Below are 26,214 nucleotides of genomic sequence, written 5' to 3' on the forward strand. Positions count from 1 at the left end.
AAACTAATTGGGCAACATATAATTCAAAAGTTAAAACATTATAGTAGACTATTTAGCATCTAGCAACATAAAATATTCTTATTATATATCAATATGATGGACTGCTTTTTTAACTTGAGATGGGTAATTATAATAAACTGGTATTGGGTAAAATTTGAATATTCCTTGCGTACTAGTAGTGGGCTATTGGTGGGTCAGTAAATGAGTTGTTAGACATTAACTATGTTAGGTAAGTTACAGTAAGTTTGAGATATGATCTACACGAGCAGTGGCAGGGACAGTGGTCACTGGTCAAACTCGCGAAGAGGAACGAATTGAAGCTAAGAACCCAACACTTATGTTGTAGCTAGTGTTTAGGTAGGAGACAGCTTTTGAATGCATATACCTACCATTTACTGTCATCGGAACAAGACAATTATGGGAAAACTGGACTATACTTGACAAATTTATTAAACAAAATTCAATAGTCTGGTAAACAATTAATAACAGGGTTGTAGCTAACATCATGTGTTGGTTATGGAGTGCATATGTTATGATTCCTGAAATCTGGAGGTGCATATGTTATGATTTGAGACATAAGTGTGGGTCCAACTAAGGGATTCACAATACGTGTGGTTGATTATGATTCTATTACAAAATAAGAGCCATCACAAGTGTATCAAGACGGAGAGGGTTGTTAGCTAGCTCCCCCATTTTTTTAAGCCAACAAAATATTTTCTTTTTGGCGTTTTTCTAATTTTATTATATAATGTATTATACATATACTCGGATTCAGCATGAGCATTATCTGTATTTAGACAATACTAAAAAAAACTAAAAGCAATAATTAAGGAGGTAGAGTGAAAATTGTGCATCCACATGGTCATGAGGGTCAAACATAGAAGATGATATTGCACGTGGCATCTTGAGAGGTATACTGTCTATGGAAAAAAATGATCCACCATCACAGCACGTGACTTGACAACAAGAGTTTTGTTTCCACGTGCCATTTTCAGGCACAATATGAAGAGGGTGGTGGAATTTGTGCTGGAGTGAAGCACACGTGATGTTAGTGACATTTTCATCTGCCACTTCCACTTTCTAGTTTATATATCCTTCTATAATAATGATTTACATTTACAAGTTCTGCAGTTTCTAACTATCTTTGAATTCTCAGCTTAATATTCTACTTTATTACTTTTCTCCTTGATATAGTGTCTTTGAACATCACAGATACCACTCCACCAAGGATCCAAGGATCAGTGTCCTGTTCAACCAGATCCCAAAACTATGCCCTTCCCACAGATGATGGGGAGCGTCCCTTTTCAACCATCCCTTTTTCCTTTTTCCTTTTTCCAAAATGTTAGGTAGAGACATTAGAAGCTTCCATAAGAATTTTTCTTTTTATTTCTATTTCTTCACTATTATTTTACTCACCCCTTGTAAAAAATTTTATTAATGGCGCAACCAACAAGTGCCCTAAGGTCATCACCATTAGTCATCAGTTATCAGCTGAATGTTCCAATTTAAATAAGGCTAAACTAAAACACCTCATGAGATAGTGGAAGGATATAGATTGCATTGTTCTGCCTATTATTTTCTCACGCTTTATCGTGCCAGAAGAATTCATAAATCATGACATAAAATAAATATCAGGCACACCTGGTTCTTCTCGCGCCCTGAGGTTCTGAAACCACAGAAACACCTGCCACGACTGCAATCCCAGCTTATTAGCCAACTGGTCTTCCTCTAAGGCTCCAGCTTGTTCTCTTCTTCTTCAAAGCTTTTCTCCAACAAATGGACCTAACTATCAATCACACTACAATGTCACAACATGTAAATATAGGATGCAACAATATATATTAATCTAAAAAACCAAGAAAGTAAAAGCCTTATACAAATCATCAAGGGTTTAAGGGGAAAATTTTCCACTGCACCATCATCGGGTGATTCTCTTTACATAATCAAAAATAAGAAAATTTTATAATCTCTCACTTTGATTTGAACCCGAAAGGCAATAGTTGTGAGTTAGAAACTTTCGTTGGCATAAACCCTAGCCCATGGAAAAGAGTTAATCTGCTGGAAGTATGTGATGGAAGGAAGAGAAAGAGGCATTATAGTACCTAGAGCGAGCGAGGGAGAGTGAGTGAGTGAGTGAGAGGAAGAAGCAGGTTTTTTTTTTAATTCCTGAAACTATGTATCATTCCCATTTTTTTTAAATTTTATTTAAATCTTTTAAAATTGACTCTTTTTTCTTTTTCCTCATTTTGGCCGTAGTCCATGCCTCAAGCTTTCCGAGTGTAGACGTGTTGCAGGTTTTTTCTGTTGAAAAAAAAAAATATTGTTTTCCAAATTAATTTACTAATATGATAAAAAAAATACTAATTAGTAGTAAGGAATTACGAAATGAGGCATAATTTAATATTTTTGTTACTCTACGTCTCTACTCATAATTTAATATTAGTGACTGAGGCATGAGAGGTAATGCGTAAAAAGCTAAATGATTTTTTATAAAGTAAATTTTTTAAAAATTGTTTTAGAAATATATTTGCGTATTTTTTTCATTAATATAAAATAATTTAATATAATTATTTATTTATTTTTGCTTTCTTTTACGTTCATTCAAACAAGTAATATTAATATTTCCACTTATTTTTCTTTTTTTCTATTTGCCTAAACAACACTTTTTTTGACTATATTTATCTTTAATTTTTATTTGTTTTCTATCATTCCTTTTAATTTTTTTCTCTTTATTAATCTAAACAATTGGTAAACCACATTTGCACAGTAAAATCTATGTTGTAAAAATTAAATTAGAATGTTCTTAATTTTCCTTTTCTTAAAAAAAATTGTCCTCACCAAAGTCATGAAACCCCTTGCAACCTCATTTTTTTTTGTTTAATTCCAATTTGAAGTCTTGAGTTTATCCATGATTTATTTCTTTCTTTTTCGCATTTTTCTTACCTTTTATTAGTAAATAAATATTTTATCCTTAATATTAAAATAATCATATTAAATAAATTAAATAAATTTTTATTTTAATAATACTTATTTCAAAAAAGAAAGAAATCCCTACATATTCTATGACCTCTATTTCAAACATATTAAAAAAAAAAAGGAAAACTAAAAAGTCATAGGCCCAACGACTTCTAAAAAAATCAGATTTCATAATAAAGTCAAAGAAATTTTCATGACTTTTAAAAAAAAACAAAAATAAAAAAACTCTAAAGTCGTAAATGGTATCTACGACTTACCTTTGACTTGATAATTTTTCGAAATGTAACTCCATTTTGGAATTTCGGAAAATAATTGTCCTTTCTTGATAAAAAAAAAAAGAAGTCAAACTTATCGTTGTTGACAGTAATGTTAACTAACTTTACAGTAATGTGAATTTCAACTTAATGATTATAAGATCAGGAAAAGAAATAAGCTGACCATAGTTTTGATTTTTTTTTAATATCGTAGCATTGGATTTTATATTATTTATTAATTAAGATCGGTAGTATATGCGTGCAAGTGCAAAACAGATTGTAGTATGTAATGTAGTATACTGCTCAATAGAAAGATAGATAAAAGAGTTTATTAATTCAGAGCCAAAGTCATATCTCAACTTGAGAGAAATAAAAAATGTAAGAGGTAAATTTTTCGGCTTTTTTTTAATAAGAGTAGGCAATTTTTTTTTTCAAAATTGCCCAATAGGGATATATTTCAAAAAATTTCCTAATCGAGGGTACGGTAAGTTGTACATGATAGTTGTAACTCTTAAGTGAAAGTCGAACACCAATTTATGATAATTTTGTCGTCTATCAAATTCTATTGTGTTGTTTCTTTGTATTTTTCTATTGGAATATTGTTGTGTCATATTTTTTTTTTATTTTTTGATGAAAGATTCTTTGTAGTGAATATATGGATTAAAATATATTTTATTTCGATGATGTTACAATGCTTCATAGTGGCTTTAGAAACATGTTTGATGATAACCAAAATAATTTTTATCATCTCAATCAATTAGATGAAATATTCTAGATTAATCAAATAAAATGGTTGAAGATAAAATGCTTAAAGATCCTACATATGAACTTGATTACCTGACTTTTCAAATAAAATGATTTCATATGTTCTTCCCTCTCAATCAAGAAATTATTAAGTGATTCGGACTATCATATTATCTATGATCCTAATCAATAATCATAATAAAATGATTTCATATGTTCTTCCCTCTCAATCAAGAAATTATTAAGTGATTCGGACTATCATATTATCTATGATCCTAATCAATAATCATGTGACAAATAGATAATTTAATATTTTAAATTAATTAAAATCCCTTAGATCAATGAATAATACAATAATTATTATTCACTTATTATGATTATTGGTCGGAATCATGGATGACGTGATGGTCTTAAACTACTTAACAATATGTTTTTTCATCTACGAGATCCAAATCCAAAATCTTACTTTAACCCACTACTATTTGGACCAACAATTTATCGATATACAACTTAATATTTGATTTATTTTTCTATAATCAAAGTTTTCAAATAAAAATTAAAAAAAATCAGGAATACATGGATACTTATGTTTTTCAATAATCAGGCATAGTGCATTTTAATTATTAACAATTAATTTTTATATAATAAATTGTAAATTTTTTCTATTTTAAATAAACATCATAATTAAAGTTTTTGACTCTATAAAGCTCAATATAATTTTAAAAATTTGGATCTTTTTGAGAAAATCATTATAATGTTGATTAATTTTCATGGGATATAATCACATTTTTTAAAATATGTATCTTTTTAACGGCATGTATTTAGTATTATGCAAGAATCATATCTTAAATTAATTTTTAGAATTTTTTATAAATAACAATGATTTTATATTTATTCTGAAATATGTCCATTGAAATAAATTATTTTATCGGTCAAAGAGATCTGACTAAACAATTATTTTTTTTGTCTTTTCTTGGTTGAATAGTTATTATATATTTTTATGTTTAATTTTTACGAATAAAAAAAATTAATCAATCCGACCCTACACTTACTTGGGTAGTAGTCACACACTACATTTGGACATTTGCGGTAGACCGATCTTTGACAAAAAAAAGTTACGCAAGATTTTAATTTCTATAAAGAAACCATATAATTTTTTTATATCATTCATTAGTTAAAATTTATTATTACTACAATTTTTAGGATAACTAACATGAGAAAAAAACATTGTACATAATAATTTATTATTAAATATTAGTGTAAAAAAATTAAATTATTAACATACACTATTTACTCTTTTTTTAGTAGCATTCACTATTTACTCTTAACACAATGCATTTGGTAATAACCAAAATATTAAATTTCACCTCCATTTGTATGTTGGTCATTTAAGCAGTGAAGAAAAAACTTTGCTTAGTCAAATGACAAAAAATATGACGAAGTCTGGTCAAATTTTGTTGATTAAATAATAATAAAATTAAAATTACGAAATTCATTTTAAAAATTTAGTTTAATTTTTAAATGTTTACCTTTTGAATTTATAATCGTTTCTTAATTATTATATTTTTTAATTAAAATATAATTAATAACGCAATATATGATTTTTTTTTAAATATATAAATAATTAAAAAAAAATTATATTAACATCGGTTTTTTGGAAAACCGATGTTAACATATCATACTTTAACATCGGTTTTTCAAAAACCGATGTTAACATCATTAGTTAACATCGGTTTTTGAAAAACCGATGTTAACGTGTATGCATTAACATCGGTTTTTTAGAAAACCGATGTTAACATATCATATGTTAATATCGGTTTTTGAAAAACCGATGTTAACATCATTAGTTAACATCGGTTTTTAAAAAACCGATGTTAACGTGTATGCATTAACATCGGTTTTTTGGAAAACCGATGTTAACATATTATACGTTAACATCGGTTTTTGAAAAATCGATGTTAACATATCGGTTTTTGAAAAACCGATGTTAACGTGTATTCATTAACATCGGTTTTTTGGAAAACCGATGTTAAGAAGAATACTTTATTTACAAATATATCACCGCGTTTAACTTAACATCGATTTTGTACAAAACCGATGTTAATAAGCCGATGTTAAACTGCTTTTTGTAGTAGTGTTTGTTAGATCCTCATAATGATATATCATAGGTTTACATGATGTGTTACAACAATCCCATGACAATATATGAAACAAACCAAACTAGACACATAAGCTAATCATGCAAAAAATTTAGTTCAATATGAGGAAAAAATGACATTGATGATCACATGAGAAGACAATATTACATGTATTGCTCAGTTGAAAGAATGATATATCAAAGAAGATAAAACAAATCATATTTTACCAAAATTCTTTTTCACCAATGATCTAAAAAAGAATAGTGATAAAAATGTTCAACAAGTTCGTTCACGTGAAAATCTAGAAGATATCTTTAAAAGTCATTGTCAAGAAAGACTTTTGAGTAACAAGTTAACATGATTGGACTTTGTCACCTAAAAGATAATTATCTACACAAGAGAGATATAACACGTTCTACATTCTTTTTCCCTTAACCATGATTTTTCTAGTAAGATTTTAACGAGGTATATTCTCAGATAATGGACATCCAAGAGAGAGTGTTATGACTTATGTGGATGTCCATATATTCTTTTATCTTTATATGTGCTTATCTTTTATAATTCTTCAGTTGTCTTTTATAACCTTTTGTATCTATAAATAAATTATTTCTCTTGAAATGAATACTCACAATTATCATTATATTTTTCTCTACTTTCTCTCTATACTATTCTCCTCCAAATTATATTATATTTAAAACATTTAAATATTAAAATAATAACTATTCATTTCTTTTTTAGAAAATAACTATTAATTTCTAAAAACCATATCTAGAACATAAAAGCAAACATACTTTAAAGGCTAAATTATAATTTTAGTCTTCTTAATTTTTCAAATTCATCATTTTGATCCCATGATTTTTAATTATAACACTTGATCCCCCTGATTTTATAAATTGATGATTTTGATCCCTTGATAGATTATCAACTAATAATTGTGATTAATAGAATTATTAAATTAATTATAAATAATTCATTATTAAAAAATTAATAATCTTTAATCACAATTATTAAAGTTTATTAAAGTCTTTAAGAATTCATAGATTTCATTAATTTTTTTAAAAATTAATAGTTTCAAATTAATTTATAATTAAGTTTATAAGTATATTAATTATAATTATCAGTTAATAATCTATCAAAAAGATTAAAATTATCAAATTAAAAAATTAGAGAGACCAAATATTACAATTAAAAATAATTAAAAATGAGGAAGAACAAAATGATAAATTTAAGAAATTAATATCAAAAGGTAATATATCCTACTTTAAATATGCATGCATGAACATCTCTTAAAATAACAATTAGCACCTTAGTTCGCCACCTGAGATAGCATCTTTTTTTCATTAGAACCGACCTCTTTATAAATATAAGTAAAAAACCCCTTTATCAGCCAAACTAGCACTGTACTCCAAACTCCAAAGTCAATGCAGAAGCCGTACTACTAAAAAATTCTGGTGACCACAAAACGCAGAAAAAAAAAAATTAAAAAAACCCCTAAAAATCCTGTGCATGCCTTTAAAAGCCCTAGTCATTTGAACAGAACCTCTCACACCAGTGGCTTCTATTTCATTCATTCATCTCTCATCTGAAACACAACAAGAGAAACAATGGAACTCTTGCAAAATGGCCACAAAAATTTGGTCAGCATCAAACCCTCCGAGTTACCCCTCTTGAATGGGGCCGCGTTAACTCTCCTCAACTCGCTCTCCGAAACTCATGAGTACTATGGCAACATAGATCCTTCCAGAGTTTTTGTCACCAAAGTGAAGCGTATCATTGTAAAGGTACTGCTTTTAATTTATCATTGTTTTATATTATTTATTTTATTCATAGAAATCAAACTCAAACTCTAAGACAAGTTTATATCAATTTATATATCAGTACTATTTCTCCTTTTTTTAATCGAGGAAATTATACAAAATGAGGGTAAGAAGAGTTTGTTTACTTGGATTTTCATTTTTAATATCTTTGTTTTTAATGTGCTTTTTATTTTTAAATGGTATAGTTTTTTTTCTCTTTTTTACAGGTCAAAGAAAATATAGATGCATCACAATAAGTGTCCAATTAATTATGAGAACTTTCTCTCTTCATTTTATGTATAAATATTTGAAAGTAGAAAACAAATTGAAAATAAAATGAAAATTTTGTCAATTAAAAATAAAAACAGAAATAAATAGGCCTTAATTTTCAAAAGAAAAATATATGATTTTTTTTCTTTAATTTAATTCTCAATCTTTTCTAAATTTCTCGTTTTGTTTTCTCTGCATCAAAATGAAGTAAGGGAGAAGAGGCCCTTTCTAGTTTCCTTTTACACACTTTTTTTTTTTTTTTTCATATCAATGTCGCAGTTTCCTCAACAATCAAAACGTCATCAGTTTTTGATAGCACTGCATTGGCATAAAGTAAATGTGTGTAGTAATTTTGTTTTAATTACTGGATTTTTCAGTGAATTTCCCTATTTATTTGTGAATTTCTTTTTTTTTACGAACATGACAAATTTTAGAAAGGCGAAAATTTAATGTTAGTACCTGCCACTTAAATGTTAATTATTTGGTTGTGTAAGGTGTGATATGATTGTTTAATGTTTATATTTTCTTAAAAAACAAGGTATTATTAAGAAATGACGTGCGTAATTATAAATTTTTTCAAAGAAGAATTTGAAGTTTTAGTTTATATTTATTTACTATTATAAATTATTTTTTTAATTTGTTTACTGCCCCAAAAGCAAAAGTTTCGGTACGTTGCACATGTCTCTGACAGACGGGCTATATTTTTTAATGTTTTATTTGAATATGAGTTGAAATTGAGAGGAAAAAAAAAAAGAAACAAAGAAAAAAACAAGAAAGAAATAAAAGTAAAATTTAGTTGAAAATTTATGTTGTTTGGATCGACAAAATTAATAGAGGAGAGTTCCTTTTCAATTATTTGGTTATATTGAAAATAAAGGAAGAGAATGAAAAAACTTGTAAAATCATAATTGTATCACGGATGAGATAACTTGACGGAAATACATAAATAAATAAAGATGGAATAGAAACATTAATATCTATTGTAAAAAACGAAACATTTTTTTTCTGAATAAAAAGAGACATTAATATATGAAAAAAGGATTATGTATTGAAAGTGTATAAATATTTCTTTTTGCAAATCTTTTCTCTTTTTGCCTGGATTAAAAACAAAAAAAAGGAGTGCTATAAAATATGCAATGGATATATTTCTTCTCTTTCATCTCTTTCTTCTCTTTCAATTTCATTCTTTTCCATTTCTCTACAAAGAAACAAAGGCTAAGAGTGCTAAAAATATTCACACGCTTACTCATGCATTGCTTCATAATTATGTTATATTTACATTGATTGTAATTAGTTTTATATTATTTTTCCTCACTTATAATATAGTTTTATCGTACATACTTTAAATATTAAGTAATATACTAACTCATAGTCATTGTTAAGATATAAATAATTCATTCGAAGTTATACGTTTTTAAAGTATATTAAAATTGAATTTGACAGAATTAATTTTAAACCGTAAAGTTAATTAAAATGTATATTTAAACAAATATATACTATAAATTTACATTAATATATTTTTATTAAAAGACGAAAATTAATATTCTAAAATTTCTTTTCAAAAGTAAAATATAATCAAGCAAGCACACATCTAAATTTTTTAATTCTTATTTTGTAGAATAATTTTTAAAAATAACAAACAAATAAGTTCCGAGCTTAGCAATTTAAAAAACCAAAAAAAGAGTCTTAATGTGATTAATATCAAACAATTCAAAAATAAAAGATGAGTATAGAAGATGTATTTGTTGCGAATGATGGTTAAGGATTGAATAATAAAAAAAACTTATCTTCTAATATGAATGCGATTTTGAATATTCCGAAGTCTTCTAAATTTTTTTGGTAGACAGTACTCTCCGCATAAACCATTTGATAAAATTATTTGTGGTTTAGGTTTGTGTTGGACTTTTGTCAATCTTTCCATCGTCCTTTTAGCACTCCTCCCCGGAATGATGAGATTTAGATAGATTCCCTCACCCTTACATTATTTAGACTAACAGGAAAAAAAAAAAGAGAGCAAGGAAATGTATTGATAAAGATAATTAATTAATTTAAAAGTGAGGAGAGCACTTGATTCTCGTTTAAAATTTGAAAAACAAGTTTCTAATTTGGTCAAAAAAACCAATTTTAATCTATAAATAAGCATAATATTTCTCATTTGCATAAAAAATGGATGTTGAAATTAGTTTGAAGATATTTTGAATTAAGAAAAACTTAGCTTAGGTCATGTTTAAGAAAGATATCTTTTTAGTTATGATTGGAAACTGAAAAATATCTTTTTAGTTAATAAAAAGAAATTTTATTAAAATAAATAATTTAATTTTAGATAAAAATGATAAATGATAAATTTTATTAATTTATTAAAAATAAATATAAAAATGATAATCATATATTTAAATTATGTTTAAAAACAAATCTTACAAGTTAATAAGAAAAAATCATTTTTTACACACTTTTATTTGATCAAATAAATTTTTAAATTTATCAAAAAATTAAAATTTAATTAAAATAACTTGATTAATATATATGTAATTTACTTTTATATAAATTTAAAAAACTTTATCTTATTTATTATTTTAAAGATAATTTCTCATTCAAGATAATTAAGTTAATAATATTTTTTTTATTGATAAGAAAAAAAATACTATTTAAAATTTATAATAATTTACCTCTCAATCTATTATATTTAATGAACCGAACTATATTAATAATAATAAGATAATATAATAAGTAAGATAAAATTATTATATTTTTACATAATAATAAACAATGAATTATAACTGTTATAGAATAATTATTTTATTTTATTTTATCTTATCCAAGTCACAAGAGACCCTTGTTTTGATCATATTCATGAAACGCTTGATTTAAATCTAAAAGATACTTTTCTTTCAAAACAAAAAAGAAAATCTTTTTAATTTGTAACGAAAAAAAATCTAAAAGATCTTTGAAAAATGAATTAGAAAAGAGAAAAAAAAAATTATAACTGTTAAAGAATAATTATCTTATTTTATTTTATCTTATCCAAGTTACAAGAGACCTTGTTTTGATCATATTCTTGAAATGCTTGGTTTAAATCTAAAAGATATTTTTCTTTCAAAACAGAAAAGAAAATCTTTTTAATTTGTAACGAAAAAAATCTAAAAGATCAATGAAAAAAGAAATAGAAAAGAGAAAAAAGATTCAAGATAATGAGAATTCAGTCGAATAGAAAGTGGTGTGAGTGGGTGAAGTAGCAGGAACAAGAACAGTACCCTCGATTCGTGGGGCCCACAAAGCCAAGTATTACCCAGTCTCTGAAGCCACCTATAACTATTTATATTTCTTCTACGCATTTTCACGCACTCAGTCTTCTTCTATTTATTTCACACCCGTTTCGACCAGGTCCTATTGCATTGGACTTCATGGATCCCAGTCGAGATTTCATCAATTCTGTCAAGCGTGTTGTTGTCAAGGTCCCACAACATTTTCATTATTTTGTAATTATTAAGTACTATTATGATTACGATTGAACCAACAAGTAAACAATGGATCAAACAATTGCAAGCCATTTATATCCCTTAATTAAGTAGTTTAAGATTTGAATTCTGATTGATCTTAATATAAAATAAATTATATACACATTTTGTAGTTTCCGACGAAGATTAATCCACGGAGACTACTTCGTACAAATACCTTATTTACAATTTTTATTATGATTATGATTGTTATTTACAACATGCATTCTCTTGTATATTGGACATAGATTATTTTTTATTTGTGATTATTGTTATGGAAAAGATGTCACCTATTTTTCTAGTTAAAAAATTTGCCTTTTATTTTTGTTTCTTATAATTTGATGACTTTCTTAATATTAATATGTGTGATGTATGATGTATCCACAAACATAAATATGTCTGTGTATATTAAGAGAGTCTAATTGAATTGATTGGATAAAATGTGAGTTGTTATAATTGTCTAGTACCTATATTTGATTCCTACTAATAACAAAAATAAAATACGAATGTATCATGTATGTATCTATTGTTGGAATATATTGTATTATTTTCTGATGTAATGTAAAGATACAAAAAAGGAAAGAAAGTTTTTAATTTAGAGGGTTATAAATGGTATATTAAGTTCTAATTAATTCACCTGAGTATTTAATTCGTTTTGCTCTAACATGTACCATTCTGCAGGTTTCTTTTTATTTTTGTGCATAGTTTACTTGTTTTGTGTTATGTCGCATTGATTATATGTTAGTAGTATTTTTCTTTGGCTGAGTGATACATGCTTTGTTTATAATTCTAATTCTATAACTAGTACATTTGTTTATTGGATCATCTTTAATGAAGGTTGGAACAGCTGTTGTTACTCGAAGTGATGGAAGATTAGCATTGGGCAGAATTGGAGCTCTCTGTGAGCAGGTATAAAAAAAATTCAGAAATATATATCTTTTATATTCCTTATATATAATGTATTTGTGTGTATGTGACTAATTTCCAATGAAATTGTTGCAGCTTAAAGAACTTAGCAGTCAAGGGTATGAAGTCATATTGGTAACTTCAGGTGCTGTTGGTCTTGGCAGGCAAAGGCTTAGATACCGCAAATTGGCCAATAGCAGGTTCTTATAATCTATCTTTTGCTATGCTAATTGTATATCTTTTCCAATGACATGAATCAAATTTCTAATCAACAATGGCTTTCACATCTTTGATTACTTGAATTTGAAAGAAAAAAAATGATAAAAGCTTCACTTGTAGACTTGTAGGTGATGCTCCTAAGCAAATATGAGATTTCGAATGCAATATGAATGGAGAAAAAGAACTGTCTTAAACACAACTGAAAGTACTTCAATGTTTTATACTCTACTAGCATGTTTCTCTTTAGAACTTTTAGTCCAAATTGTGTGATTAGGGTTGGACCTATGAAGGATTGAGGGAGTTAATGCAAATTTGTTTCTTTCCGATTAGTTTGAGGTTCAATTCAGGGTGAGAATGACTAGCCTTAAAGACATTGTTTACTTGTGAATTGTGATGCAGCTTTTCTGATCTTCAAAAGCCACAAGGAGAGCTTGATGGAAAAGCATGCGCGGCTGTTGGGCAGAGTAGTCTCATGGCTCTCTATGATACCATGTTCAGCCAGGTTGGCACAAAACTAATTAAGTTGCTTATTCATTATCATCACAATCCATTATAAGTGTTTTCTTTTCCTTAATTTGCAAGCGATTTTGTTGTTTCCTCCATATTGACGCTGATACCAGATTTTTTGTGGTGCAGCTTGATGTGACTTCTTCCCAACTTCTTGTGAATGATGGGTTTTTCAGAGATTCTGGCTTTAGAAAACAACTTTCAGACACGGTGAACTCATTGTTAGATTTAAGGGTTATCCCCATTTTCAATGAAAATGATGCTGTTAGTACTAGGAAGGCACCATATGAGGTAGGCTGGTTTTTCTTCAACTATTTCATTTGAATTATCTCTATTTATTTATTTCAAAATTGTTTAATTTTTCTTTCGATAACTATCTTTCCTTTGTTTGTTGAGATGATATGATCAAAATGTTTTAGTCAAAACTCTTTATGTTTCACCAACAATATGTTAATTTGATTAACATAAACAAAACAAGCCATGCCCCACTAGGTGGGGTTTGGTTACATGGTTGGTGACTTTGCAATATCTAATATGCGGTTATCTTAAATTGTAAGTGTTGTGTGCAGGATTCTTCGGGTATTTTCTGGGACAATGACAGTTTGGCTGGTCTATTAGCCCTTGAACTTAAAGCTGACCTCCTTGTTTTATTGAGTGATGTTGAGGGTCTTTATAGTGGTCCTCCAAGTGACCCAAACTCAAAGTTGATCCATACATATGTAAAAGAGAAGCATCAAGGGGAAATTACTTTTGGAGACAAGTCAAGATTGGGGAGAGGGGGTATGACTGCTAAAGTTAATGCTGCTGTTTGCGCTGCTCATGCTGGCATCCCGGTCATTATAACTAGGTATTTAACATTTTGGGCTGTGCATTTAGTCATATAGGCACTGAAGATAACTATTTTTAGTTTCACATGTTATACCACATATATATTGTTCTAATTGAGTCATTTTTGTGTTGACTATTGGGGGAGTCACCCTCATGCTAAATTTTTAAAACCACGGACAAAACATAAAAAAAAGGTTGAATTAGGTTCTCTAGTGAAGTTGTTTTCAAAGTATTGTTCCTTTTTCTTGGTTGTGGTGCATCAATGGGTGTGTTCCTTCCCCACCCTCTTTTTGATACAACACTTAGATTATGGATATCAGACAAGGGAATGCAGATATTCTCCATGATGTCAGAGTATATATATCTTACGGCCTTGATCAGTTTGAAATAAATGTAATGTGTCACGCTATCTATAGTGGCTCGTGGATCATGTAATTCTAGAGTAAAGGAAAAGAGATTTTTTTTCCCTTTTTACTTGCAAGTTGAAACCTTTGGTATCTATTATCTTGGAAATAGTTCAAGAGATAAAAAGGATTCTTATTGTTGTGACTTGTGAGCAATAATTTGCATGTAGTGCATAATATCACGTATACACTTGGATTTTGTACTTTACTGACTTTGTTAATATATTTCAACCTCTGTTGAAGTGGCTATGCTACAAACAACATCATACGAGTGCTTCAAGGGGAAAGAATAGGTACTGTATTTCATAAAGATGCTCATTTATGGACCAATATAAAGGAAATGAGCGCACGTGAAATGGCAGTTGCAGCACGTGAGGGTTCTAGACAGCTTCAGGTAAATACAGTTACACGTTGAGTGAATTTCTAAATTGATCTTCCAAATATAGCATGTCAGCATATTTGTCTTCTGAAGATTTTTGTCTCCAAATGAGTCAATCAAATACTTAAATTGTTGCTATATTCATCCTTATAAAACAGTAAAGTGAACGAACTTCAAAACAACATTGCATTTTTAAATACTAACGTATGTGCTGAAAATAATCTTTTGAGAAATAACGTGAAGACATACTAATCTTTGAAGGACCAATTTAAGGCTTTGCTTGTTAAATAATAAATATTAGTATTAGTGTTATTAGTTCGCCATAGTCCTTCCTTTCATCAATATAAAATTTTAGGTGGTGACTTATATTATACTACTACTGTTACTGTTATTATTCTCAATGCAATGAACTGAATTAGGGTAGTTATTGGAATTATATTGATGTTTTTGGTGTCAGATCCTCAAATCTGAAGATAGGAGGAAAATATTGCTGGCAATTGCTGATGCATTGGAGAAAAATGAAAGTATGATAAGGCATGAGAATGAGGCTGATGTTGCTGATGCTGTGGTAGCTGGATATGAAAAATCCTTGATATCACGTTTAACCCTGAAGCAAGAGAAGGCAAGAACTTAATTGGTTGCATACTAGAGTTAAATACTGAAAGATAGCATACACCACCTTCTTTGTTGTTACTGTATAACATTGATTTCTCCTGTTCCAAAGCATGGCATTTTCTAAGCTTTTTTTTGTGAGCATCTTTTAGTCTGACCTTTATTGTTGTACTTTACAGATCTCTAGTCTTGCAAAGTCTGTGCGCCTGCTGGCAGATATGGAAGAACCAATTGGTCAAATTTTAAAAAGGACCGAGGTCAAAAATCCCTTTTCTTTTATCCCCCTAATTCTTTTGTAGTCACTGATTTCTTTATCTTAATGAGTATCTTCTTTTATTGAAAATAAATAGCTTATAAGTAACATCTGATATTGGTGATGTGACATTGAAATATTCAACATTTTCCTCTTTTAACATGTTTTAAGTATGTAATATGTTTCCAGTATTTGCTGAAGAAACAAATTGTAGAGCTGATCCTGTAACTTAACTTTGGTCTATAAGAACAAATTGATGTCACTGCTTTGACCAAAAAATGAATAATGTTATTAAACTATACGTTCTATTGTTCAACACTCTTTGTGACAGTTCTGATTGTTGTTCTCTTTGTTCAGCTAGTAGATAAACTCATCCTGGAGAAGACATCATGTCCTTTGGGTGTCCTTCTGGTTATATTTGAGTCTCGACCTGATGCCCTTGTTCAGGTTAATTTAAGATTCCTTTCCTCTTATTTGTTTTTTCAACTTCAATAAACTGCTTAGAAGGACAAAGATTTGAGCATGATTACAAATTATCCATTTAGTATAAGTTGATTGTCATTTCAATATATCATCAAATTTAAACATGTCCTATTGGTTTATGCAATCTTCTAAGTCTACTTTTATTGATAATGTATGTTGTTTGAAATTGTTTAGTTGTTTTGGATATTTATCTTTAAGTTGTTTGGTTAAATTGATAAACAGATAGCTGCATTGGCAATTCGAAGTGGGAATGGTTTACTGCTTAAAGGTGGAAAGGAAGCCCGACGATCAAATGCAATCTTACACAAGGTTAGTACTATCTAATATCTATTTATTTTAGTTGAGATTGTTGTTTTATGAAATTATTCTGGATCTGAATTGACTGTTGTTTCTTTGTCATTAATTCACTTATACATATTTTCTCTCATTTGTATTTCTTCTTTTATTGTAGGTCATTACTTCAGTGATGCCAGATACTGTTGGTGACAAACTTATTGGGCTTGTGACTTCAAGAGATGAGATTCCTGACCTACTTAAGGTTGGATATCACTAGTAAAAAATAAATCCTCAAAATTATTGTTTTACAATGATTTGTCACTAATTATACTCTGTCTCAGCTTGATGATGTAATAGATCTAGTGGTCCCTAGAGGCAGTAATAAGCTTGTTTCTCAAATCAAGGAATCAACAAAAATTCCTGTTCTTGGTCATGCTGGTAATTTTCTTCCATATAAATTTCCTATTTTGTAGTTAGTAAATAGCCTCTCTTTTTTTACTGAATTTGTTATTTTTGTTATGCAGATGGAATTTGTCATGTATATGTTGACAAGTCTGCTAATTTTGATATGGCAAAGCAGATTGTTAGGGATGCAAAGACTGATTATCCTGCAGCTTGCAATGCAATGGTAATTAGCATTTACACATCCTTTGCAATGCAACAAGTAAAACATGTTCATCTGTATCCTCCTCTCCTTTTAGGTTTTACTGAATTGGTATGTGTGATGTTATTGGAATTTATGGACTGTGCTCATCAAAATATTTTTGTTTTGGTATTCTTAGGAAACTCTTCTCATACACAAGGATCTGTCAAATAATGGTGGACTTAATGAGCTTGTCCTTGAACTCCAACGAGAAGGTAGACTTTGCTTGCAAATGGATTTATAACAAAGAATGTTGGTTCAAATTGATGTTTATCTTTTATTTTGTTTCGATTTTTAAACAATCCCCTTCATGGATGAGAAGAGATTTTGTTGTATTAGTTTTATGATATATATGTTGTTTTCTGTTTCCCCCCATTTTATCATTAGATCACATCATGGTATTCTGTGTACAAGTAGTTCCCAACTTTTGAGCAATAAACAGAAGTACATTGTGCAAGTTAAGGGAAGCAAAAGTGACCATAGTGTATAGAAGAATAAAGAAAAAGTTTTATCTTAAAACAAGCTTTTCAAAGGAAAGAAAAATCATCTGTGTAAATAAAACTCAGTTAAGTTATTCAAATTTCATATAGCAATGGCAAGAAAAAAAGTTGGACCACTTGCATAACAAAAGTTGGAGTTCACCAAACTGAAATATAATTTCTTTTCTATTTATTGTGTCATGTTTAAATCTCTCAATTTTCTTTTCTTAATGAATGGTGCAAGCAATGTGCATCATATTTTCCTTCAAAATCAGAAAAAACATGAATAAACAGGGATAAAATGGCTTGCAGGTGTTAAAATGTTTGGTGGACCAAGAGCCAGCGGCTTACTAAACATTGCTGAAACGAACACTTTTCATCATGAGTATAGTTCACTTGCTTGCACAGTTGAAATTGTAGAAGATGTATTTGCTGCCATTGACCACATAAATCAACATGGAAGGCATGTTGGGTTCCTCTAAATAAATTTCATTTTCATTCTCTTATCTTTATCATTATTGTGTTTAAAATTCTCTTATCTTGCTGTGCAGTGCTCATACTGAATGCATTGTTACAGAAGATAGTGAAGTTGCTGAGACTTTCTTAAGTCAAGTTGACAGGTATGTCTAGAAATTTGACTGCTTGCTTGTGTTTTTTGCCTTTATCTAATTGTTAGATTTATTTTCACATTAGTATTGGTATTTTATTCTCACTCAGCCAACTAAGGGCTAATTTTCTTGCCCCAAAATTTTAAGTCTGGTGTCACTCTAACTTTGTTGAGTCCACTTACCAAGAAAAGGCTTGGTTGTATCACCATGACACCATGTCTTGTGGGAAAAAGGCTTTTGTTGTTGTCATTGTTAGTTACTACTTCATTCCTATACCTAATCACCTTTATAATATCTCTTTTGCAACTGATATGTCTATACTCTTTCAGCCCATAAGATTGAGTTATCAAGTGTGGTTTTGCATTAGTTTGTCTTCAATGAATTATTCCATTTCATAAACATTACTTTACCATTCCCCTTAAAATCACTCCATAGATCTTAGTGTCCCGTGGAATCTGTAAATTTTACAGAATCATTGTTGTGCAATCCATCTATTTCTCTCTACAGAAAATCTTGTCATTCACCCCATTCTCTCTCTTCCTATATACTACCTCATGTCTAGTCCTTAATGAACAACATTTTGGGATTCTGAAACTTTGTTTCTTAAAATACAGTGAGGATACCAAGTAACAACCATCTTTTATTTGGACATAATTCGATTTTCAACCTTAAATAGAATTCATTCTCTCACAACTTAGACTATGAATAACTCATGTTGCTTCATGTCATTGACTGGAATATATGCGACTTTTCCTTGTGTACAAACAGTGCTGCTGTATTCCACAATGCAAGTACGCGGTTTTGTGATGGAGCACGCTTTGGGCTTGGTGCAGAGGTAATGTATCTTCCCGAAATGCTATCATTATTAGTGACAGTGATTTCATTTTCTCATCTGGTCTTGGTTATATTAATTATTGAACAGGTTGGAATTAGTACAAGTCGAATTCATGCTCGAGGTCCTGTAGGAGTTGAGGGGCTGTTGACAAACAGATGGTATGATATTTTTGAGCTCATCATATCAAGGGCTTTTGTTTTAACGAAGGAAATAACACTTTAAACTAAAAATATATGCACTTGTTGATATTTGTCATGTGGATCTGTCCTTTGCTTCATTTTATTTTTACATTAACAATATTATTTGTACACATTTTTTTCCATTATTCTTACACAACTACCCTTTTTGGGTAATAAACAAAGGGAAACACACATTTATTTGCATTATTCAGTGCTATGTTTTGCCAATTTTCATATTTCGTGGATATAATGCAGGATTTTGAGAGGGAGTGGGCATGTGGTTGATGGTGATCAAGGGATCGATTACACTTACAAAGAGCTTCCACTAAAAGCATAGCTTTGCAAGCAGAGTCTTAGTTCACTTTCAAGCTAAATATGCTCCACTTCAACAAAGCAGCATCACTTTTCTGTTCTGCTATGATATGCAGAAGTTGCTGAGATGCTGGCCAGCTATAATCGTGACTATCACTTAACCCTTTCCAGGGCCTTTTTCTTACCTGGAGCAAGTTCGAGTGGGGAGGAAATAATCATAGGAATGCTACTGTTTGATTATGTTGCACTTTGGTGCTCTTTTATAAAATATTCCGAGTTTGTAAAACAGCAATGCAGTGACAGTTATAAATATTATTCACTACGTACTAGTGAACTTGAATAATTATGGAGAAGTTTTTATTATAGAGATTAAAAAATCTAATATGTGAAAGATGAAAATACAAAATTTACTCTCTGAAAGGGTAAAAAGTGCAACCAACCGTCCGTCACCGTTAATAAGATAGCCTAAGTGGCACGGAGGGACAAATTTGTCATGAAAATGATTGTCAATGTGGATTGTTGGTATAGGAACATATTTGTCATAATATTTTTTTGACTTTTAGTCTTTCCACTCCGCTGACAAATGCGTTCCTGGAAGATAAAATGCAAAATTTAGTTTCCGAAAGTATAAAAAGTGCAAAAAATATAATGCAAAATTTAGTTCCCGAAAGTATAAAAAGTGCAATAAATATATCCGGAAGTTAATAATAAATTGTGACTAATTATTATTATTATGTGTTTGTAATTTACTCCTCTTATTCGTTTAGTACTTATTCAATATATTTTTTAAATTATCTTTTAATATATATATTTTTATTATTTTTATTTCCTTGTGAAACCTTAATATTTGTTGTTAAAAAAAAACTTTATCTTATATCTTATAAATTTATCAAATTTCTACTAAATTTTTCATTTTTAATCTTTAAAATCATTCCATATCTCAATTCCAACTTAAGTATCCTTATATTTATATTGAAAATAATATGTCGAGAGTTTTGAGTAGAAAAAACACAACCGGCCGTGAGATCAAATTTATTTATTTATTTTAAAAAAAGAATTTAATCAACTATTTTTTTTATAAAAAAAAAGTCTCACAAAATTTAAATTAGATAAAGCTAAAGTGGAATTATAAGTCTTTTTCCTTAATCAATAAAATGTATATATATACCTCAAATATGAAAGAATCTCTTAGATAAACCTTATGTACTTTCACTTAAGACAATACTTATTATATATGAATGAAATCAAAACAATTACTAACAAATAAAGAACTCAAATAAATTTAAATAAAAAATATAATAATGCTCAAACTAATGTAGAGGTTAACTTCAAAACAAAAGAGAAAAAAAATTAATACAGAGGTTTATTCTTTGCCTTTGGGATATAGAGTTATATCTCTCGTTGATTTAAGGGCTCCAACAACCTTGTATTCCATTTGACATACTATGAAAAAATACGTAATAAAAATTAATAATTAATTAAAGAAACAAAAAATATCAAGAAATAAAAGGCTTTCATTTTTTTAAATGGTAACTCAATTTTTTTATATCATAAAACTAAAGAAATTTACTTTATTTTGGAAAATAAGTAGTTATATTGATTAATTAAAAAACTAATTAACAATTTGATAGATGGATAAATAGATAGATAATCAAAATATAAAAGTTCAAATCTTAAACTATATTTGACTGTTTTTTTAATCCCTGTTTCTCTAGCTTCTCTCTTATACAATTCATTTATTAACGTCCATATATATTTGTCACACTTTTTATACTTCCAGGGACTAAATTTTGCATTTTCATCTTTCAAGGACACATTTGTCAGTGGAGTGGGAAGACAAAAAGTCAAAAAAATATTATGACAAATATGCCCATATGCTGACAATCTACATTGACAATCATTTTAGTGACAAATTTGTCCCTTCGTGTCACGTAGACTATTCTATTAACGATGACAGATGAAAATTAACAGTTGGATATATTTGTCATACTTTTTACACTTCAAGGAATAAATTTTGTGTTTTCATATTTCAAAGATGTATTTATCAACAAATTACATATCGAGGGACAAAAATGACTATTTATTCTCGTTGTTAGTCAAGCGCCGATTCTACTGCGTGCTATTAATTCTGATATACCAGCTCTATTGTAGTTTATTTATGGATTGATTAGGTCTCCTAGCGAATCTGAATACTTTTTTACTTTATCTAGTGTGTTTGCTTTAAATTCTTGACTTGATTGGCCTATTTTGTGTGTGATAGTGTCTGTGACCATCACTCTTTTATTTAGAATCAATCAAAAGATTAAAACAGTTAAAGCTTAAATTTTAGGTCCGCTAATAAAAAAATATCTTTAGTTTTTATGAAGAAAAAGAAGTCATATTTTCTTAAAAAAATATCATATATGTTAGCCAAAAGGTTTAATATACACTTCTCTTATTTATAATATCAAATATTTTTCTTAAAATTTATTTTAGACTTCACTTATGGTTGGACCAATTCTTATCTTTGAGTCAATCCTGTTTCCATTATTTTATTCTTTCTCATGAAATATCACAATAGAGTGGCCATGGTAGTAGAGTCTTTTCCTAATGGCCCTTCATTGAAATAGGGTCCAATATTTTCTAAAAAATTAGTTATAAATTTAATTGGAACACACCAATATTATAAAAGGTTTTTATTTTACACTATTAACTAATCTTAAATTATAATATTATCGTATCATTAAAAATCATTGATTTTCTAACATTTTCAAACTCATTTTGTTTTACCATCACCATTTTTACCAAAATCTACCAAAAGGAATTGAAAACCATCAAATTCAAAACTGAATACATACATCACAGTCACATGTAGGCTCCTTTAAGTTTCTGAGAAGGATCCCAAATATATGTGCTCTCCACTTTGATGTATTATATAATATGAAAAAAAATATTATACATTTTATATGATAATTACTTAAAAAATTATATTAACAATAAATTATAATTATATAACAATATAAAAATATTTTATCCTGTAAAAAAATATAAACGTGTTTCATACTATTAATCCGAGACCTTTAAACTCATTATTCATGTGCTTTTATTGGACCAATCATAATCCACAGCTTTAACTTTACTGCTGCTGACTCATGTGGACGCCGACAGCAACTAGTTGCTGTCTTTGCTTGCTTCGTTCCTGACTTCCTGTTCCTCAGCCGCCCATCATTCTCGCCAACACATTTTTTTCCATACTCTTTAAAAAACAACAAATCTATTTTATTCATAGCAATCAATATTTTGAAGCCTCAAGGCTCAATCAAGCCCCTTGTAAGTTATACTCATTCAAAGTCGTTGATTTTCCACATCTGATCTCATGGCCAACCTCAACATGCTCCTCCAACAATTCTTGCATGTGTTGTTGTTCCTTCTGATCCCTGTTTCATCTCAGCCTAACCAGCTCTTCTATGATGGATTCTTGGGAAGCAACATCATGTCCCTTAGAGGAGTAGCAGAAATAGAGTCAAATGGGATACTGAAACTCACAGATGATTCAAGTAGAGTAGTGGGTCAAGCTTTTTATCCAACTGGTTTAAGGTTCAAGAACTCTAGTGATGGTAAAGCTTTCTCCTTTTCTTCTTCTTTTGCTTTGATTATATTCCCTGAGTATGAAAAGTTAGGAGGGCATGGTCTTGCTTTTACAATTGCATCTTCTAAGAATCTCAAGGCTCTTCCAAGTCAGTATCTTGGTCTTCTAAACTCAACTAGCACAGGGAACTCCTCCAACCACCTCTTTGCTGTTGAGTTTGACACTGCCCAAGATTTTGAGTTTGGGGACATTGATGACAACCATGTTGGAATTGACATCAATAGCTTGGTCTCCATTGCTTCTGCACCTGTAGGTTACTACACCGGGGGTGATGATAATTCAACCAAACAGAATCTCACGCTCACAAGTGGGGAACCCATTATAGCTTGGGTTGATTATGATGCTTCTCAAAGTATTGTCAATGTTACAATTTCTGAATCTTCTACCAAACCAAAGAGACCTCTCTTGTCCCATCATGTGGACCTTTCACCAATCTTTGAGGATTTAATGTTTGTTGGGTTCTCTGCATCAACAGGGTTGCTTGCTAGCTCCCATTACATCTTGGGTTGGAGCTTCAAGATCAATGGACCAGCTCCACCCCTTGAGCTCTCTTCTCTCCCACAGCTTCCAGGCCCAAAGAAGAAACACACATCTCTGATAACTGGGGTTTCAATTTCTGGTTTTCTTGCATTGTGTGGTTTCTTATTTGGCATCTACATGTACAGGAGGTACAAGAATGCTGATGTCATAGAAGCTTGGGAGCTTGAGATTGGGCCACATAGGTACTCCTATCAAGAGCTCAAGAAAGCAACAAAAGGGTTCAAGGACAAAGAGCTGCTTGGACAAGGTGGGTTTGGTAGTGTTTACAAAGGAACATTGCCAAATTCCAATACCCAAGTTGCTGTTAAGAGAATTTCACATGACTCCAAACAAGGCCTTAGGGAATTTGTGTCAGAAATAGCCAGCATAGGCCGGCTTCGCCACCGGAATTTGGTTCCGTTGCTGGGGTGGTGTCGCCGCCGTGGTGACCTCCTCCTTGTGTATGATTTCATGGAAAATGGGAGCTTAGATAAGTACTTGTTTGATGGGCCAAAAACAATCTTAAGTTGGGAGCAAAGGTTTAAGGTCATCAAGGATGTTGCTTCAGCCCTTTTGTATCTTCATGAGGGCTATGAGCAGGTGGTGATACATAGAGATGTGAAGGCTAGCAATGTGCTTCTAGATGGTGGACTCAATGGAAGATTAGGAGATTTTGGATTAGCAAGGTTGTATGAACATGGGGCTAACCCAAGTACCACAAGGGTGGTGGGGACCTTTGGCTATATGGCACCTGAGGTGCCTAGGACAGGGAAGTCCACTCCTAACTCAGATGTTTTTGCATTTGGTGCACTTTTACTAGAAGTGGCATGTGGGCTCAGACCACTTGAGCCAAAGGCGTTGCCAGAAGATGTGGTTTTGGTTGATTGTGTGTGGAACAAGTACAAACAAGGGAGAATACTTGATTTGGTGGATCCTAAACTAAATGGTGCTTTTAATGAAAGAGAGGTTCTCATGGTGTTGAAATTGGGAATTCTATGTTCAAATGCCGCACCCGCGGCTAGGCCGAGCATGAGACAGGTGGTGAGGTTTTTGGATGGAGAAGTTGGATTGCCAGATGAGTTGAGAAAGCCAGAAGAGGTAGGATATCAGGAGGGTTTTGATGAATTCATGAACTCACTTGAACCTTCTTCCTTTTATCAGATGAGCACAAGTTCCTATGCTATAAAGACTGACATGGATGCTAGGTTTCCTTTTATTGATACATCACTTTATACTCTCCATGCTAGAGGAGAAACAAGGTGATTATCTACATCGTACTTAGAGTTGTACTTTTGATAGTTGTTTATTTTATCATCTCATGATGTCTTATAATTGTAGAGAGAAAGTTATTGTAATGATAAATTTAATCCCAACATAGGAAGTTTGTATTCTAATTATTTCCCCCACTGGCATCCATTTTCGGGATTCATATAACGTCCCCTTCATTTTATACAATTTTGCTTCTGTATTTTTTTATATGGTGCTTAAGAACTGGTGAAAGGGCTGAAGCATGTTCAAATTAAAGATGCTAATAGGTGAATCTCAATTTGTAACATCATCAGAAATTTGGATAAAGAAATTTGCTTGACAGCTTGAAAGGGATTTTGCCCGGAAAGTTGAAAAATGGTAACTGAATTGCTGCATTGTCAAATGATTATTTATACTGCATTACTTTTTTGCAAAGTTGAATTTTGGTACATAGAATAATGACTTGATTTAACAATTGGAGTTTTGACCTCAAGAATCTGGGAAGTTTGATCCAAGTCTAAGCAATATTATCGCAATAGTCCCTTCATGTATGAGAATCAACTCAAACATTTGAAAATGAAATCTCACCTTATCCACAGAAACATATACAATCAGATAAAGCTATGGTCACTATATGATTCTGGATTCAATCATATATGTCTGCGAATACTGTTGTTGAGAAGAAGAATCGTTTCCCCACTTGAAGAAATTAATCTATCACCTATTATACAAGATTTCTATTAAACATGGACTTAAACTGCAGTTGCAATTGTGATTGCTGTTGTGGCCATTGCGACTGTTGTGATGCAGATGGCAGTCGTTGTGGCGTGAAATTATTATATGGTTGCACCGAATGTAGAAAGGAATTTTACAATTAATCTTATTATTTGGTATATCTTTTATTTGCAAGATAGTATAAATTTTCATTCATTTTAAGATTTGGTCTCTCCCAACATCCCATACAGCCACACTCATTTGATCATTGGCACTTACAAGTTAGAATAGAATATTTAAATGAGTCTCTCTTTTTTTGACAAAAAAGTCGAATAGAATGGAGCCAAGGTTCCATTGAGTTCTATTAGGTTCCCTTTTCAGCTATGTTGCATATGGATTGTGGTATTTTGTGTGATTGAATTTCACACCACAATTGTGGACAGCTCTGCAACAGTAATATTTTGTGGCCGTAAATGGAGTTGCAGACCCCAATTTGAACCCATGCTATTA

The 26,214-nt window shown here is 30.2% G+C and overlaps 2 protein-coding genes across 4 annotated transcripts; both read left to right on the forward strand.

Moving 5' to 3' along the window:
- Positions 1-7,577: 7,577 nt before the first annotated feature.
- Positions 7,578-19,960, forward strand: LOC114406181 (delta-1-pyrroline-5-carboxylate synthase-like). Of its 2 annotated transcripts, none has more exons than XM_028368820.1 (20): positions 7,578-7,893; positions 12,510-12,581; positions 12,675-12,778; positions 13,197-13,299; positions 13,434-13,595; positions 13,874-14,151; positions 14,780-14,930; positions 15,373-15,537; positions 15,707-15,784; positions 16,138-16,227; positions 16,486-16,572; positions 16,715-16,801; positions 16,881-16,977; positions 17,064-17,167; positions 17,322-17,397; positions 17,974-18,124; positions 18,213-18,281; positions 19,038-19,104; positions 19,192-19,262; positions 19,539-19,960. In XM_028368820.1, exons 1-20 carry the CDS (start codon positions 7,717-7,719, stop codon positions 19,618-19,620), a joined length of 2,271 nt encoding a protein of 756 aa, XP_028224621.1. In that variant the 5' UTR covers positions 7,578-7,716; the 3' UTR covers positions 19,621-19,960. The 2 variants fall into 2 exon arrangements, with proteins under 2 accessions (XP_028224621.1, XP_028224622.1); XM_028368821.1 differs by lacking the exon at positions 7,578-7,893 and adding an exon at positions 11,565-11,630.
- Positions 19,961-22,722: 2,762 nt separating this feature from the next.
- LOC114406182 (L-type lectin-domain containing receptor kinase S.4-like) lies at positions 22,723-25,139 on the forward strand. 2 transcript variants are annotated; one of them, XM_028368823.1, is made up of 2 exons: positions 22,723-23,191; positions 23,477-25,139. In XM_028368823.1, exons 1-2 carry the CDS (start codon positions 22,951-22,953, stop codon positions 25,003-25,005), a joined length of 1,770 nt encoding a protein of 589 aa, XP_028224624.1. In that variant the 5' UTR covers positions 22,723-22,950; the 3' UTR covers positions 25,006-25,139. The 2 variants fall into 2 exon arrangements, with proteins under 2 accessions (XP_028224624.1, XP_028224623.1); XM_028368822.1 differs by having other exon boundaries at positions 22,724-25,139.
- Positions 25,140-26,214: the final 1,075 nt, after the last annotated feature.

This window comes from Glycine soja, chromosome 3 (assembly GCF_004193775.1).
Source record: "Glycine soja cultivar W05 chromosome 3, ASM419377v2, whole genome shotgun sequence".
In the NCBI taxonomy this organism is placed as follows: Eukaryota; Viridiplantae; Streptophyta; class Magnoliopsida; order Fabales; family Fabaceae; genus Glycine; species Glycine soja.